This window comes from Nymphaea colorata, chromosome 5 (assembly GCF_008831285.2).
Source record: "Nymphaea colorata isolate Beijing-Zhang1983 chromosome 5, ASM883128v2, whole genome shotgun sequence".
NCBI classification, from domain to species: Eukaryota; Viridiplantae; Streptophyta; class Magnoliopsida; order Nymphaeales; family Nymphaeaceae; genus Nymphaea; species Nymphaea colorata.
The window spans coordinates 2775365-2794312 of NC_045142.1; the positions used below are offsets into that span (position 1 = coordinate 2775365).

Sequence of the window (18948 nt, forward strand, 5' to 3'; positions counted from 1 at the left end):
TATGGTTTAGACGCAACCAATCGTCTTGATGCATATTTTTGGCGAGATGAGCTTTTAAACTGACAGTCATATAAGCATTATTTTGAAGAGAAAGGCTTTTTAAACTTTGAATCTCTCTCTCTCTCTCTCTCTCTCTCTCTCTCTCTATATATATATATATATATATATATATATATATATATATCTGATGTAATAACATCAGTGTTACAACGAGGTTCTCAAAGGGCTACTGAAACAATCAAACATAAATGCACTCTACCAGCTTTTTTTCTTTTTTTTCAGAATAGAGAATATACCGACTCCTCATCCACTAGCGATCCGTAAGCATATAATCACAGATTGCTCAGTTACCAACTCCACTATCGGCTTCAGTGTGATTACCATACAACTTCTGCAGAATATTCTGAGCAGAAATCTGCGTGAGATCTAAAATGATTGCCGTTAAGCTAAAACAAAGTTAACAACGCCAGGAAGTACGATGCTAGATATTAAATTTATGAATCTGCACAGGCAACTAGTCGCTCAGGGGCCCCAGAGGGGCCATTTAGCAGTAATAAAAGTGATGGAACAGAGCTGTAAGGTGTCATGCATCCACCCATCCACCCCATTTTTTGGGGCAGATTTGTAACATGTGTTACTGTTACCAAACAACCCCCAAAATGTGGGCAGATTTATAGAATATTTTTTAAAATGTCCAATTAATCTAACCTATTTTTAACAGTAACATAATGTTACTGTTCCCTAACGGCCCCTAGTTTTTTGACCCACCGAAGCAACAATAGTTTCAAACGTAATTGTCACCCATTGAAAGGCAAAAGCCTAATTTTGGAATCAACAGGTTTTCAAATGTTATACGGTCAGAGAGGCAACAGTATGCAATAACAAGTTAAACCAGGGCAACCAACTGATTTAAAATTGCCCCAATAGCCCTTCCACTTTTCTTCTACATGATATAATGCCCCACCTTTTACTGCTGTAAACAGCATTGATTCTCTTTTATGATTCTCAGCAACTAAAAAAAAGTTGTACAACCAAGAGATAACGAAAAAAAATTTACACTAACTTGAAGCCACATCATGATTGCCAATGGGGCCGGATGAGACGATTAGATTACCAAAACAATAGTCCCATTATACGACGCAACAACAGTTAGCTGCCCCATCGTGCTTTCTTGCATGGAAAAGCTTGGAATTTTCTGCTTTTGCCCCATCTTTTTGTGATGCAATACAGACCAATGGATGGATGATTCAGCTGAAATTATAAGCACCACTTACGTCAGTCAGGAACATATTAACGTTATCTTTTCAACAAGACGCAATTAAAAAGCGCCTACAATAGTGAAAGCACACCCAAAGTGGGACAAAAGCAAAGCAACTTTTGATAATTATAATTTCCATATAAAAGTTGAGCATTTTTATCCCGCAACCATGGTGTGGGGTGGGGGGTGGGGGGGGAAAGCTGCTTTTGAAACCTAAGCAATCGGCATGACCTATTGCCTGATTCACAAAGATTTGTAATAACTAAAAATAGGACCACTGAAAAGTAAAGACGCACCTATAAGAAAATACAAAAGACAAACAGGATTTGCAACACTGCGATAGATAGACATAGAATACTGACTGATATTGTACACAGTTGAAACCTATGCAATTCAACCACATCGTCAACATCACAAATTTACCACAATCAAAATGATGAAAGGAAGCAATCAAACCCTATGACACCTTCAAGTTACAAAAAGAGTTCCTAAATTCGATCTGGCATGGCATTTCTTACCAACCACGTTGATCTTTTATTGGTTGATTTATTTCATTGTTCTTGCGAGAACGCCACCCAGTTCAGCAAGGACATTTCTTGAATAGAAACAAAACAATGTGCCCCTTGTGTTTTGAAGCAACCATGCTTTTCCAACAGAAGATGAGGTCAGCCCTCACAAAATCATGGCAAGTGTACCATTCAAGTGAATAACTTTCCTCCTAAAAAACTGAATATCTTCAAGAGAATGTTTTGTGTCTGTGACTCCGTGTGTGCGTTAGTGTCCATTTCTGTGTGTGTTTTAAGAGAGGAAGCAAGGGGAGAGCACCACATTCAAATAATAGGTTTCCCACATGGTGCAGGAAAAAAGGTTACGACAGCTTGGCTCTGGGTATATTTATGGGTATGCATTCATGTATATATGCATAGTCACAAAAAATGCGTTTTTTGAAAAAAACGTGATAAATTAAATTGCCGTTTAAAACTTTTAAAAAAAATGTGTTTTTTTTTTTGGAAAAAGCGTTAAAAAAGAAGAAAATGCGTTTTTTTTTTTTTGCGTTTTTTTCACGTTTTCACCTTTTTCATTTTTTTTAATGCCAAACAGTTTTTTTTTTCATTTTCTAGTTGTTATATGTTGCAAATCTACTTATCTTTTGATGTTTGTGTTATTAGTTTCTTACTTATTTTATTTTTCCCCCATTTTTAGTTTTTTTAATTTTTAAAAATTTACGGTATTTTTTCCATTTTTTCAAGCTTGCCATATTATACCCAAAAAAAACATCGCCGTTTAAAGCTCTGAAACGTTAATTGCATATATATATGTATAGTACAAGCAAAACAGAACTTTACAAATTTTACATAGTAAAGCAAAATGGGACCAAACCAGTGAAAGCATGGATTTGTGACTCATTTAACAACACTAAATTCGAGTTAAAGTCAAGTCTAATGTGCATATATGTAGCTGATTCTTTCTCTAACAGCAGACATTGAATTTGGTTGATTGGAGCAACACCCAACACCAGGTGTGGGGTACGACAAGGTGTGCATTCACCTCCTTAAAGACTCCATCTTATTAGGTAAACTGTTGATCGCCTTCCATGATGATGCTAAGCACCATTATAAACATGAGCAATTACAAAGGCCTTTTCTACATTTCACATGAAAATTAAATTACTTGGCTACATTTCACAGCTTTCATCTAATTAGATGAAAACTAAATTTAGAAAAGTCAGACTTCTGTCAACTTCGACATTACTAATCCCAACAGGATGAACTCAAAAAAAATTTCTTTCTACAGTAAAATAAGCAAAGAAACAATGGTGTGTTTTAAAAAGAAGGTTGATGCATGTTTTTGGCTTTTGCTTTCCGGCACATGATAGCATCAAGAAAGACTTTTCATGGGATAACAAAATATTCAGGTCAGGACTTGCATCTACGTGCAGCATGTGCATGGTTACACCAGATGAATAGAAGAGGAAAAACAAAGACCAATGGACCTAAAAGTCAATTAACTGCAAACAATGAAACAAAAAAAAACCACTTATTCTCGGACAACCATTCCAAATGAAGTAAAAAAAAAAAAGGAACTTTGAGAAAATCGATCTCATGATATATTAGAGATACTGATTTACTGAAGGGCATGAGAACATGTAATCTTGGCTACACATGGAGAATCATTGTTTACATGGTCTCCCACTTGGTCCACTTTTTGCCCATTTTTTATTGTGCTATTTGTGTACCTTCTGGTTCGAATTTCTTGTCACCTAAACAAAATATATGTTTTACTTTTAAATTTTGTCTGGAGGCACCAAGAGAGAGACAATGATTATAGTGTATATATGCACCACTTAAGTCTTAACCTGTATCCACAACTCAACATGTCCCCAGCTCCTTGTTGAAGGAAACAGTACCAAGGTTTAACAATCATCATGATGTTGAGTGTAGATAAAACAACACTACTCACTAAAAATGTATCAGATAACAAGTGCAGTTTCTGGCTTCATAAATTATGAAAACAACTGTTAAGTGTTAACTTTAAAAAAAAAATGCAGTTGAAGACTTTCTACATACAGGAGATGCATAAGAACTATTTGCCCCTCTTAACACAACTATAGGGTTCTTCTCTGTTGCTAACTGTCCTTCGATGCAGTGATTTAATGCTAAAAGAGAACGGAAGTTAAATTGAAAAAATGACAACCTGGCCGCAGTTATATGCATGCATTCATGCTTGAACCTCAGGCTGCAGTTCAGACTTTAGACCAATGTCCGATGCCCTTCTTGAAGAGTCTGGAATATATCTCCAACACCGTTTATGAACCCCACTTATTTTCTTAGGAGCATCCATGGTTGGTAAACCTGCCAATAAGAAAAAAAGAACATTGCCCAAGTATTTTATTCCTCTTCTTTAACGTATCTCCAATGCCTGATATAATTCTCATTTATTATCCAGTTACAAATAGCTCCCAAAAGGCCCTAGAATATGTCCTTGCATATCATTGAAGAAAGCAATACTCTAAAGTCTAAACATGGTAACATGACAATGAGGTCAAAGTCACAGTCATATACCACATCCACCATCATTTGGAGTTTTGGACAAAGAAAGTACCATTAATCAGAATCAGCTAATTAAAATAAGCTAACATCATTAGCAGCCAGATTAAGATCACATCACCTTGTGGATGGATACATACATCTCTATAAGACTAAACTTTTCGTAGAAAGTAGCAGGAATATAAGCAAAAAAAGCAAGAACACATACTCATGCATGGGATGCTGCAGAGAAGGGGCATTCGGAGGGGTTGGCCTTGCCCTATTCCAAGGCATACTAATTTGTAAAATTTCTTCAAGAATTTCAAAAGTTTAATCACACCTAGTTTGGGTTCACATTCAAGGCACTTCTAGCTTTTTCTTTATAAACATGCAATTTTTCAGTTTGAATTTTTTCACTTTTACTCGTTTCCATTTTGAGAAAATTATTAATTTAAGCTATATCACATGAATACATTAATTGTGATATAACAAAATTATATGAAACACCCCACCCCTTCTTACAAGAAAATTAGAGATTTCATGTTTTTCCTTGTAAGAGCGCATGTCTGTCTGCAAAATAAAAAATTTTAAATTTTACGATCATTCAGTTGTTTGAAAACATCAAGGAGAAAATCATACATAAAGAAAACTTACTTATTTTGATATCCACCCAAATATTGGAGTAATTTGAGTTCCCAAACTTTGTTATTTCTAGTGAATACATGCATCTTGTAGGTAGCATATATTTGTTATTTTCTTAAAAAAAATTTACCTTTTTCCTATTTCTTCTTATTATATTGTATTTTCTGAATTTTCTAATTTTTGCTGATCTTTGAATATTAAAAAATTAAATTTTCAAAACTTTATGCTTCATATCCAACTTTGGATTTGATCAATACCAGTTAAAATATACATTTTACAAAATTAATTATACCTGTACAGTGTACAATTACTTTTGATACTGGTATTTGCTTGGCCAACTAGGCTACCTGGGGCATCCAAAAACAGACTAGCTCAGGTTTTTCTCTCAACATGACTTTTCAACTTCTTATAACTTAAACTGGTTTTAGTTTATACACTTTATAATCCTTCGCTCTTTTATCTCTCACACTGTTGCCCACCCACACCAATCTATGGTGATTGGAAGTGACCTTTAGATGAGTTGCTTTTACCTTTTTTTTCTTTATATTTTCACTTTCATGTTGGATAAGAATTTTTTGTCAACCTAGTTAAAGGGTTTTCTACTAAGGAAAAGGAAAAAAAAGAATCTCCCTTTCTTTTTCTTCATTTGAGGCCCACATGAATACAATAATACCCACAACCTATGTCTTATAGAATTTTAGAAACAACCTTGGTAGCTGCCAGCTGCCTCTTAGTCTGTTAGCTCCTGCATAAAACTAATAACCCTCTCTTAATCTAGGGTTATTTCACCAAACTCATATTTTATTCAATAGATGGGATCCGCCAAATCCCAAACTATTTATAGGTGAATACATTTAACGGGTTTGACTTACTTTTAACCATAAACCCAACTCTTTATAAGGCTCCTAAGTGTGTAATATTTACAAAAATAGTCCCCACCAACTATCAAACAACCCCAATCCCCTCCCCCACCCCCGTTCATTTTGAGCTCCCTCTCCTTGCCACTCTACCAGGCACTATGTTGATATCTCCACTTCCCAAATGGTTTCTGCCTCAGAACTCTAAAGGAAAAAATTGCTTCCTGCAGAAATGGAGGAAAGGAATTGATTGGGACCTCAGGAGAGGTTGGCTGATAGCATGGTTTCAGCTGTGAGACATGGAAGACATGATGAATAGAACAGCCTTCGAAAAGCTTGAGTTTCTAAGCTGCATTCCCCATCTTATGTATGATCTGAAATGGGCTTGTATATCTTGCTGAAAATTTGTGTATTTCTGCTGTCGTGCACGGAACCTTGCCACGAGAAAAGTTTCTTAAGATGGACTTCTCCTATTTGATACTGTTTGTCCTTCGCCTTTTATCATACTGTTGCTTCATACAACTATGTACAGCTGCCAGTCATTCCTTGATGATACCCAACACCTTAGCTTGACTAAGTAAGTGCAGCTCTACTTCATCCATCTGATCTATTTGAGGATGGAAGCAATGTGGGAAGGGTCGCCCATAGACCACTTTAATGGAGAGATGCCACTAGCTGAATGTAATGTGGTGTTATATGAATATTCAGCTGAAGATAGGTATTAGGTCCACTTATGTGGCTGGTTTCTTCATAGCATCTCAAATCAATCCCTAGAATGATGTTAATCACCTCCATCTGACCATCTGTTTGCGGATAGTAGCCTGTACCTATATAAAGTGTGGTCCCTTGCAGTTTAAAATAATTGTGTGGTCCCTTGCAGTTTAAAATAATTCTGCTGAAGTAATTGAGAAATAGGAGATCCCTGTTATTAGCATGCAATTAGGCATCCGATAGAGTTTGTTTATGTTCTCCTAGAAATTTCTTGCCAATTCCTTGGCTGAAAAATGATGAGCTTGGGTGACAAAATGTACCATATTTGGACTATTGATCTACTACCACAAGAAATACGAATGGTATCTTCCAGCTACCTCTTCACCTGTTAAACTTACACACACAGCTAATAAGCCTCTCTTAAGCTAGGGTTATTCCACCAAGCTCGTATTTCATTCATAAGGTGGGGCCATCACGAAGCCCCGAAGTATTTCTAAGTGAATACACTTAATGGGTCTGACTTACTTTTAACCTTAGAACTGAGTTGGTATTCTTCTCATAAGGCTATTAAGTTTGTAATATTTACAAGATAGCCCCCCTTGACTACCAAACTGCATTTCATAATTGGGACCAATGCACTTCTCCCTTTTTCTTTTGCAATTTCACCACTCTAGCACTATCCAGAATACCACCTTGGGCCTAACTTGCCTGAACCTTGCCAACCTTGATAGACCATGCTCAAACAATTGTGCTGATCCTATAAATATTGATGTGATCTCAAATTCTGAACTTGTTAATAGATCTGTCTATTTCCTGATTCATGCTGGTTGAATTCAGCCATTGACCTTATGCTTTCTTTAACATGTGCATGTATAAAATTATAAATTACTATTAAACACCTTTCAATTAATAAATTTATTTAAATCAGGGTTCATGGGTCTGACCTGTTAACCCAAGTTGGAGGCTGAACATGAGTCAAGTCAGAGCCGAATTGAGCCAGTTTGAACTCAGCTCGAGTGCCTTAGGCCATAGCTCAAGCTTGTTTCGAGCTCGAGTTGAGCTCAAGTTGACTCGCTCGAGCTCAGCTTGGATCGAGCTTAAGATTTAAGAAGCTCGAACTCAGGTCGGTTAAGCTTGAGCCGAGATTTAGCTTGAGCTTAGCAAGCCGGCTACTAAAAAAATTTTTTTTTAACATAAATGGTGACAAGGGGACTTGAACTAGGAGCCTCACGTTTGTGTGTCACATGCAAAATCCACTGGAACCATTTGTCTCTTGTGATAATGAAACATATTATGCATATGCTTGTTACGAGTTATCAGCTTCACTTAGTTGAGCTTAAATGAGTCAAATTCAGCGAACTCAAACTCCAATTGACTAAATCAATGAGTTGAAAGTTGAAACAACAACTCGAGCTCAACTCATTTAGCAAAAGAGCCAGCTTGAACTCAAGCCAAACTCGACTTGTTCGGCTCATTTTTCAAGTCTATCCAATGTAAAGCAGTAGTTGAGCTAGGTGTGGGCTGATGTGGGCCATTGCCCATGCCAGCCAATGAAAAACTTCATTATGAGGGAGCTGGATTTGGGTCGAGTCAGATGTAATGCCCAACACCAAACTCACATCAATGCCCCATAAGCACCAACTCAACTAAGATTAGTGCCCCTTTGATAAAATTTTCTGGCTCCGCCACTAATGTAAAGCACAAATCTTAGTCAAGCAATGCACAGGCTTACAACCACCTACTATTGCCACTACCTTGACTACATATAGCACAATCATAGCATACTTTATTATGTTGTGTAGCAGCATTGGAGTGTGGGATAGAAGTGAATAAGGAACCTCACCCTAAACATTAAGTGTAGACGACTCAGCATGCTAACTGCAGTAAGTTACCTAGTGAAACACACATAGACACTCATTTCCCTTCGGATTAGTAAATCAACTATGGAAGCACATTGGGTAGTAATTGGATGTGGTGACAAGAAGAACATGTTGGATGTACCAATAAAGGTGTTTAACAAGTCAAGCCAACTCACGCTCAACTTGAACTCGCTTGGTTAAACTTGACTCAAGCTCAACTCGTTTAATAAACAAGCTGAGTTAGAGTTAAGAAATGAACTTAATCAAATAAATGAATCAAGCTCATGCATGCTCGACTTGTATGAACGTGGTTAAGCTCATAGTAAGATAATATGTATTGGAGGTTTCACAACATTATCAGTTTCTCAAAAAAGAACACTCGTTCCATCATGGTGTGCATATGTCTAGCAAACATTAGGTTCTGAGTTCAAATGTCATTGCCATTATTCATGTTAAAAATCAGTTTTTTAGTAGACATCTTGGCTAAGCTCTAGCTAAATCTCGACTTGAGCTTAACTAAGCCGAGTTTGAGCTTCTTAAACTCGAGCCAAGCTCAAGTTGTGGCTAAGGCACTCAAGCGGAATTCGAGTTGGCTTAGCTCTACTCGAACTCGGCTCATGAATAGCCTCATAAGCATGTAAGGGTGCACAACTAATTGAGTTCATTGAACTGGTCTCAGGTTCAACTCGCCTAACTCAAACATAGTTGACAGATGAAATTTATTTAATAAATAGTCAAACTTGAGAAGACCCCTTCCAAGCTTACTTAAGCTCATGAAGGCTCGGTATAGAAAGATAATATATTTCTTAAGCTCTGTTTAGCCACGGTTTTAGTGGTGGATAAGTGGCTGCTCTATTTGTTTTCAAGTGAAAAGTATAACAACCTCACTTGAGCTTTGTCTAGCCAAGCACAAGTCAAGCTTGAATTTTGCCCACCCAATCTCGAGTTTACCAATTTTTAATCAATCTACCTTCAAGCAGCCTTCATTCTGTCCATATGTACCCCTCTAGGCATGGTAGCATAGTGGTTAGTAGTTAGTATCCAATTCATGTTAGCCCGAACTATTTTTGCAGTTCAATTTGAGCACGAACTATTTTCACATTTATGCTGCAGTTCAACTGTGTAAGCATTCAGCTAGTCAAATTACAGCAAGATGGTTTCAAGTTCTAATAGGTCCATTGAACCTTGTCTTTCCTACCATTGCCCCATCATGTATCATTCTTGTCCATGTGATTACTAAGGTGCAAGAGAATAATCGTCTGAAAACTTTTGGCCCTTAATCAAAAGAAAAACTATGAAATGATCCTTTCCGTTGCTGTGGAGAATTTTGCTTCTCCCTCTTTGGATGAATGTTTCGCATTTATCCAGCTACTTCTCCACAATTATGGGATTCTTTAATTAAATAAGAACATAGCATGAACCTTTACCACATTACTCTGATCTTCACTTGAATAGGAATCATGTGAAATCCAGGCATTAATAAAATAAATTTGGGAAAAAAATGCTCCTGAGTTTGACATCCACACAATTGACAATTCCTTATATAATATTAGAAAATGGACTCTCAAATTTTGAGAAGTCACCCTAAAGTAGATATCCTCATAAGTAGGGAAATGAAACTTCAGAAACAAACCTATGTTCCCTGGACGCATTGGACGTGAACATTGGTTCATCATCTTCATCATCATCGGTATGATTGAGACATGAAGTCCAAACATATTTACACGTTAAAATAGACAAATTGTGCATCTGTGGCCTATGCATACTTTTTCCTCTTTAACAACAAACCTGTAAGGAGGAGCAGAGGATCAAGCATACCGCTGTTGCAACTTGCAACCTAAACACACTCCCTCAAGTCAACACTTATACCAAAAAAAAATGGTTTGTCCCAAATGTTCAACTTAGGAATGTGCAATAGGAATAAAAATGCAAAGTAGAATGACATTTGACAAGGAGAGAAAGCGGGGAGAAAAGAAAGAGAAGATATTTTAATAGACGCTTATGCCGTTACACGATCCCCAAAATTTTACACGTCAAAGCCCACTATCTAGAACAGCAAATAGCACCAAAGTAATCAGTCAAGTTCCAAGAATGAAGCATTCCCACACCCCCTCATCTAGGTGCACCCTCCAATTCTTCTCGTCCTAAGCAGATAGCACCAACATAACAGATCAAGTTTCATGAATCAAGCCTCCCCGCTCAACTATTATGCACCGTCTAATTCTTCTCGTCCTATTGCCATTTTTTTCAGCTTATCAATTAACCCTAGGCCATGTTCCTACTCAGGAGTAGACAGGACACTTGCGAAAGAAAAAAAAATAAACTCCAATTCCAGATAAAGCTCTTTTTTAGAGTAAAACATAATGAGAACCGCAATTCACGAGGAAAAAAGAGACTAACCATCCTTGTAGAAAACTCCCCACGCCTTACCATGCCTACCATCCTGCCAAAACGAAACAAAGTAAGATAAGTAACGACAAAGAGAAGAAGAGTTATCACAAACATTAAACTCCGCATACGCAATGGACAAAACAAACAAGCAAGAAATCAACTACCCTGCTTTGAAGGGAAGAGGAGAAGTAGATCACCTTGTAAAGATTGATCTTGGTGATCTTATAATAGACACCGTCCCAGTGACCCTTGGCCAAGTGATAACCCAAGCCCCAATTTGGGAGGAACTGAGCGACTTCGAAGAGGTTCTTCTTCTTCCTCCTCTTCCGCTTCTTTGTCGCCTGCTGCGACGCTGACGCTGCGGACGAAGAAGCCGACGCCTCAGCACTGTAGCTCCGGACAAGGTTCGCGAATGAGAGCCGGAGGTTGCCTCCGATTTCGGTGGCCGATCTGCGGAAGAATGATGCCACTCCCTGCATTGATTGCTCCAAAGGAGGAAGACGACGACGATCGGGTGAAAACTCCAGGCAGTCGGAGAAGAAACGAAGAGGGAAGCGCGGTAGCCCTAGGGAATTTTAAAAAGCGTGAGCGATGAGTTACTCCAGATAGTACCAAAACATCAAGACACCCCTCTTATCTCTCCACGTATACGAAACATCCCTCCCAGCAGAAGTTCGGATATAGATGGATCCAAAATGGAACCAAATGAATCCATATCAGAAAATGAGAAATTCACTGGCAGAACAAACAGCAGATTTCACAAATATAGATTTGAAATTCTCTTTACACTGTCAAAAACCATAGATCCAAAGGGAGGAAGGACTATTGATGGCGAAAAATCTCAAAGAATTTTGCTGCAAAAATACCCAGAGCATAAGTGTGCAGAATGCGGAAAGGGTAAAGAATTGTGCGAAGTAAATCTTTAGATAATAATTCCAGTCAATACTTCAATCACTACCATTACCATGGAAAGCAGAACGAATAAAAGCAGATCGCACTAAAGAAAAGAAGACATCTCAACCACACATCTAAATGCTAACTAGTCAAACCTGAGCCGCATATCTCTGCCTCAAAGGTCTATATATTGAAAGCAGTAGGAAGTAGGCTTTCTATCTTCTCCTTCATCTTTTCCTTATGTTCTCTAGATCTTGAGTTCTCCAAATCCACGGTTTTAAGATCCCTATGGAATCATGTAAAAAGTTCAAATTAAAAGTATGTTTGTCATTAACCATACTGACGCATGAAATTTTGTGCAACACTATGGCACATATAACTAAGCTCACCAATCCAGGGCAGCCCTACTTTCTGCATACTTTCTGCATTCAATTGAACTGCAAAGCTATGGATCTAGAATCTATTGTTTGTTTCAGTGTACTTCACAGTACTACTAATCTCAAATCATATTGGATCTTATAAGTGAAAACTTCTTTCACTTTTCCATGCTATTAATGAAACATTGTAAAACATTTACACAAGAGGTTTCCTATGATTCAATTGTGTCTTTTGCTATAATATACATATGTACCTTTATAATACATCCCTTTGACATAAAAATTCATCCCTTTTTGAGAAACCTGCAATTCCATCTTCAATTAAGTTGCATGAAACACACATGTTGGTTCAAGTTAAGAAAATACATATATACACACAAGCATTGGAAAATACAACACAATAAGGAATTGTTATACATCATGCACACATTCAGAAGCAGCCTAGATGGAACTATGATTTTTTCATGAACCAACACAAATTATGGTTTCAAAATTTTGACAAGAACAGAAATGCATATAGGAATGGAGACATACAACCAACAATGCTATAATTTAGAACATAATTTATTTGAAAGCTTGGAGAATCTATCTTGCATGGTTTTATAAAATTTGTTACCTAAAAAAATTAAACCACACACCTCCAAGAATGTCATGGATCGGATTCAAATCGGACATCTGACTCTGAAGTTCCTAAAGAAGGTTGGACATGGGGAAAAAATTTAACATCTAAGAAATCAAATCTATTTTGGACCTGACAAATTACATCTGACAATATTCAAGTTCAAATTCAGTTTTAAATAAACGTCTAATTGGATTTGAATCCCCGTTTGATTTTAAATAAAAATCTTGTATTCGATACGTATTCCATTTTATAAGCTGGTTCTTAACATATTATAACGCGGTGCCATCGTCTCAAAAGTCCGATTCAGATTAAATGTGAAAATAAAAGTCAAATTCCGATTGCGATCGGTTTTAATTGCAAATTTTTTAAAAAACAAACACAGATCCTAATAGAGTATAAACTCTTTTAATCTTATTTGTGTTCAAATCCAAATTCAAATCTGAATATGCAAACATCCAATAAATCGGACATGCATGGTAAATGGCAACGAAGTCCAATCGGTCAAGATTCATAGACATCTCACACACACACACACACACACACACAAAATAATAAGAATCAAGTAGAGGTCGTTGTTCAACAAATAAACCATATAGATGTAGTTCAATTAAATGGATACAACTACTTGTGTCAAACGGTGTAATGCAATCAGGCCGCAAGGCAGTTCACGTCGGAGGGGTTCAAGGTTCAAATCCTATGGTTGTCAGGCCGCAAAAAGTGGCAACACGACATTCAAGTTAAATGGTATATGTTATGTCCAACTAAACAATGAAGCAAGTCGAAACCTTAGAGGTAGACTTCCATACTCACAAGGATTAAGAGAATATAATTTCATGTCCAAAGGGTTCAAGGTTCAAATCCTGTGGTCGTTGGGCCGCAAAAGGTAGCAACATGACATTAAAGTTGAATGGTGTATGTTATGTCCAACTAAACAACGAAGCAAGTCGAAACCTTGGAGGTAGACTTTCATATAGACACGGATCAAGAGAATATAATTTCACGTCCAAAGAGTTCAAGGTTCAAATCCTATGACCGTTGGGCTGCAAAAGGTGGCAACACAACATTCAAGTTAAATGGTGTATGTTATGTCCAACTAAACAATAAAGCAAGTCGAAACCTTGGAGGTAGACTTCTATACAAACACAGATCAAGAGAATATAATTTCGCGTTCAAAGAGTTCAAGGTTCAAATCCTTTGGCCGTTAGGCTGCAAAAGGTGGCAACATGACATTTAAGTTGAATGGTATATGTTATGTCCAACTAAACAACGAAGCAAGTCAAAACCTTGGATGTAGACTTCCATACAAACACGGATCAAGAAAATATAATTTCACATCCAAAGGGTTCAAGGTTCAAATCCTATGGCCGTTGGACCGCAAAAGGTGGCAATACAACATTAAAGTTGAATGGTGTATGTTATGTCCAACTAAACAACGAAGCAAGTCGACACCTTGGAGGTAGACTTCCATACAAATACGGAACAAGAGAATATAATTTCACATCCAAAGGTTTCAAGGTTCAAATCCTATGGTCGTTGGGCCGCAAAAGGTGGCAACACGAAATTCAAGTTGAATGGCATATGTTATGTCCAACTAAACAATGAAGCAAGTCGAAACCTTGGAGGTAGACTTCCATACAAACACGGATCAAGAGAATATAATTTCACATCCAAAGGATTCAAGGTTCAAATCCTATGGCCGTTGGGCCGCAAAAGGTGGCAACACAATGTTCAAGTTGAATGGTGTATATTATGTCCAACTAAACAATGAAGTAAGTCAAAACCTTGGAGGTAGACTTCCATACAAACACAGATCAAGGGAATATAATTTCGAGTCGAAAGGGTTCAAAGTTTAAATTCTACAATCGTTGAGCCGCAAAAGGTGGCAACACAACATTCAAGTTGATATACCTGTTTCGTTAAAACCTTGGAGGCAGACTTCCAGACAAACACGGATCAACAGAATATAATTTCAATTAAAGAAGTTTGCTTTCTTTTTAGTTGCACCAAGTTCAACCAAAATCCGATTTCCAATGCATTTCAGAACAGCGAACCCGAATGCTTCGCAAGCCTTGCATTTTGCGATAACAAGCAACCGAGTGAGTACACGCTTTGAGGCGAGAGCTGTTCATTAAATTTTCCCTCCTCCAACTGCCTGCAACTCTGGTTTGAATCTTGGAAGAAGAGTGATGGAATTCATGGCGGGCATCGATCAAGGACATTGGGAGGCGCCCGGTTTGGCTTCACGGGTGAAGTCAGGTGCCGTTCTTTAGAAATAATGGCGAACCCCATCAATTTCTGGTGTTGCAGAAGAAGCCAGTGCCTTGGAAAGGCCATCTCCTGAAACCCAATGCGTTGTGCCGGACCATTATTGCGTCAGGTCGCCGTGGTCAGAGACATACTTCAATTTCAATCTATTCACGACGTGTTTGAATCGCCTGAGTCCGAGATTTCAGTGATCTTGGACAGAGATTTTTTTTGGGTCTAAACGTTTGAAGATATCTGCAGTTTCAGATCCTTTTTTGGGTCTAAATGTATGAAGATATCTTTACTTTCAAGATGCAAATGCCCAACAGAGAGGGAGGGAGAGTTTTAACTCTAATGCATTTAATGGTAACAAAAATTATCAAAGATCTTCAAAAGCTTATAAAAAGAATCATAACATGATTGATCATCCTTGTTCATATTATTTCTTGGATTGGAACCGAATCTACAAGCAATAAGTTGATATTTTAATATGTTTCTTTGATATTTTAGGACTTTATTGTTGTCAGAATATTTTTTTTTAATATTTTTCATTTATTTATTTTCAAACAATTAATTTTTATTATTATTTGAACGATTTGGATTCACAAAATCGGCAGCCTCAACGGTTCGTCTCCTAAATGGATTCAAACAAACACCGGTCCAAAATAAACTCAATATAAAAAAAATATGGACCACATACATACATGCATGTATCTATTTAGATGACCTCAAATCACAAAACTTGGTTTTATTCTTAACCAAGTTTTCCTAAAGAAGCTTTACCGATCAAATCAAGTTTTTAACGCCATTTTAGCGCCTTCCGAAATGCACAATAGTGTTGGTTGGACCTTGAGCTTAGTCAGTTCCCAAATAATCGCATTTAACTTTATATTCAAATCCATGTCTAATTAGTTCGGACCCATAAGCTTAACAAATCCGTAGAACTTTTAACCTAAAAGTCGTTTGGCAGTCGGAACACTCATTGTATCATGAATAAGATTGGTTTAATTTCTAAGAAAACACCGGCCAAAGCGGATCGGATTGGACGGAAACTTCATCCTTTTAATCTATTGGCCGGATATAGACCGCCGGCGCAAATTTTCGGCCGGCGATACAAGACGGAAATGGACATTTACAACACTGAGACGAGTACATAATCCTGAGGAGGAAAGTAGATGGAGTGGTCCATCTAAACCATTAATGGCGTCTCGCTGTGTGAGATCTGAACATGGTCCCGATTTGGAATAACGCCATGCAGCACTTACAACGACCATTCCCGGTCCCCTCAGTGCAAGAGACCCGAGATTATGGTAGTACCTCTTCTGCGTCACGTGAATCGCCACCATGATCTCCATAACTCTCTCACACACACACAATGCTTGTGTACGTGCATGCACACAAATTTTATCAATCTTTATCAAAATAATATGTCATTTATGTTTGAAAAAATAACAAAATTTCTTAATTCCAGTATCTTTTACCAAATGTTGTCAAAGTCGTTTTCCTAACCGAATTGGTTCTGCGAATCAACCAATTCAGGAATTCAACTGAATAAAAAAAGTTACATTTTAGATGTACAACACACACATATATATATATATAATTCAATAACAAATTTCAATTTCATGGTTTCTTGAGATTAGACCTTAATAACAAGGGCGGAGCCAGAAATTTTGCATGAAGCGGTTCATATTAAAGTTCTTAATTTTGACTGGGGTTGAAATATCATTTTTCAAAAGTTTTTATATAAACCAACTGAAAGTTTTTAAATTTTACATGTAAATTTTCTTTTAAAAAAATTGAGGTCGAGGCAGGGCCCATGTGAGTCCTACCTTAGCTCTACTCCTGCCCAACACCTCAAGGTAGTGGGATTTTTTAGGTTCTTTTATGGGTGGTAGGTTATATCATCATACTCATCCGACTAGGTCCACCATACTGCAACTAGATACGACCCAAACTGGCTACATCTAAGCCATACCTTGCCCTATCACATAGACAGGCCAATCCGATGCAACTAAATTTTTAAACGATACGAACCGATACACACCCATATTAATAAGACCTCAATTGACAAGGTGATTGGGTCCACACCGCATTCAGCGCCGCTACAAGTGTGGCTAAGTGGCATTGCCCTAGCAAGACTTTTACTTAGTAATGAATGGAAACGGAAGTCGGAAGAACGTGTTGAACAAATGGGTCAGATGCAGCAACGAGTAAGCCAAGCTCGTGGTCTTCGGGCCATTAACTTGCTTGGTTTTTCAAGGCGTAACATGCTCACGTTCCTAAAGAGATTGAGCTGAATTGGCTCAAACTTAAAATCTCTCGTCTCGTTTTTCAATATGGCATTCAATTTTCATTTTTATATTATTTTGAGTTCAAGCTTACCTTTCAAGTCGGTATCATGATTTATGAATTTGATACGTAGCAGAGCTACATATATGCTGGCCTGGACAACAACCCATACCAAGTAAATTTTAATTTATTTTAACATAGAATTTTTACCATTGTTTGCTTATATATATATATATATATATATATATATATATATATATATATATATATATATATATATATTTTGTGCCTTATAAAGAATGAAAATTTTTACAACAGTGTTCCTTACCTACAATTTTTTGATTCCACCAACATAGTTTAAAATTTAAAAGGTGTGACAAATATTCAAACTAGTTTTTGCTATTTATTTAGACATGTTTTGACCATACAATCTACATCCGCTATTGGCAAGATATTACAAGAGGCAGTTAATGTTCAGACAAATAACAACCACTGTTCAACTTTTAGTAGTTAACAAATAAGCGTGCACCTGTTGAAAGGGATTTTCAATGAGCTGTCACTTATAAGAAATATTAAATTTTAATATAAAGTTTACAAAAAATACAGCCTTACTCTTTCCTAGGCCAATAAAAGCTATTTATACCCTTAAAACTTTTTTTGTTGCTACTTTATATAAAAAAATTTAGAACGCATCTAAATTACAACTTGAGAATATCATTTTTGTTAAAACCTGGTTTTGTAAAGACATCATTTTAATGAGGTTTTTGAAAAAATCGTTTATATGTAATCCGTGAACATGACAAAACCAAGTTTTCAGTGAATAACCTGAATGGGGTAATATTTTTTCACCCTTTTGCGAAAATAGTATTTATATATACCTATGTATATATATATATAATATAAATAGTGTGAAATATTTGTGGTTAAAAGATTTTAAGATATATATATATATATATTATATTATATTATATTATATTATATTATGGAGCTGTTAAGGCCCTTAAAGAAAAAGAGGGAAGGAAAAGGCAGGCCTTTGTCGAGCACTTCAAGCCAGACGTGGACGACTCGTGGGAAGACAAGAATACTTTTCATTTATTTTTCCCACTTTTGCATGTGAGATTACCAATTTGGGACCCCATCCAATGCCTTATCAAGGTATTTACAGGGGTAATTCCGTACTTTTGTTTCTGCACATGTCCCCAGAGTGGCAAGTTTATCCTTGGAGACCTTTTTTTCTGAAAAATCTTTCCAGCAAACAAAAGCTTTTCGCTATCATTCAAAATTTGACCTTAAGTTGTCTCATGATGGAGAGGAGGAGAGAAACCCACTCCATTCAGGCCCACACTTTCCGAATATTCAAGTTCACGGCTGGATTTTAGCCCAAATCCCATGTTCAAACCCATTGCTTTTCAGAAAATCTCAAATTACCAGTCGTGGGTTGGAGAGAGCATACATGATTTTTTTTTTCTTTACACTAATTTATTTAATAAAGCCGACTCGAATCCGTAGAGGATTCAAGAGGCCCATGCGTCCATATTTAACTATTTTTTACTATTTTATCATTTTAAAACCTTTTCTAATATTCATTTGCTTAAAAGAACCGGTTCACAACCTGTTCACCTGAATTAGTGAATCGGGCAGCACTTTCTCAAACCGGACTTTTATAATATTGATTTTATTTAGAAACCAATTAAAATAATATTTTTTAGGTGACTGAAGTTTACATCTAAATTTTAAAAAATTTTATTTATTGTATATAAAAAATTTGAAAAATG

The 18948-nt window shown here is 36.8% G+C and overlaps 1 protein-coding gene across 1 annotated transcript; it reads right to left on the minus strand.

The window, feature by feature from the left end:
* Positions 1 to 879: 879 nt before the first annotated feature.
* LOC116253871 (uncharacterized) lies at positions 880 to 11328 on the minus strand. Its single transcript, XM_031628845.2, has 4 exons — positions 10942 to 11328; positions 10754 to 10796; positions 3953 to 4110; positions 880 to 1251 (listed from the first exon to the last, which is right to left on the minus strand). Exons 1-3 carry the CDS (start codon positions 11221 to 11223, stop codon positions 3977 to 3979), a joined length of 459 nt encoding a protein of 152 aa, XP_031484705.1. The 5' UTR covers positions 11224 to 11328; the 3' UTR covers positions 880 to 1251; positions 3953 to 3976.
* Positions 11329 to 18948: the final 7620 nt, after the last annotated feature.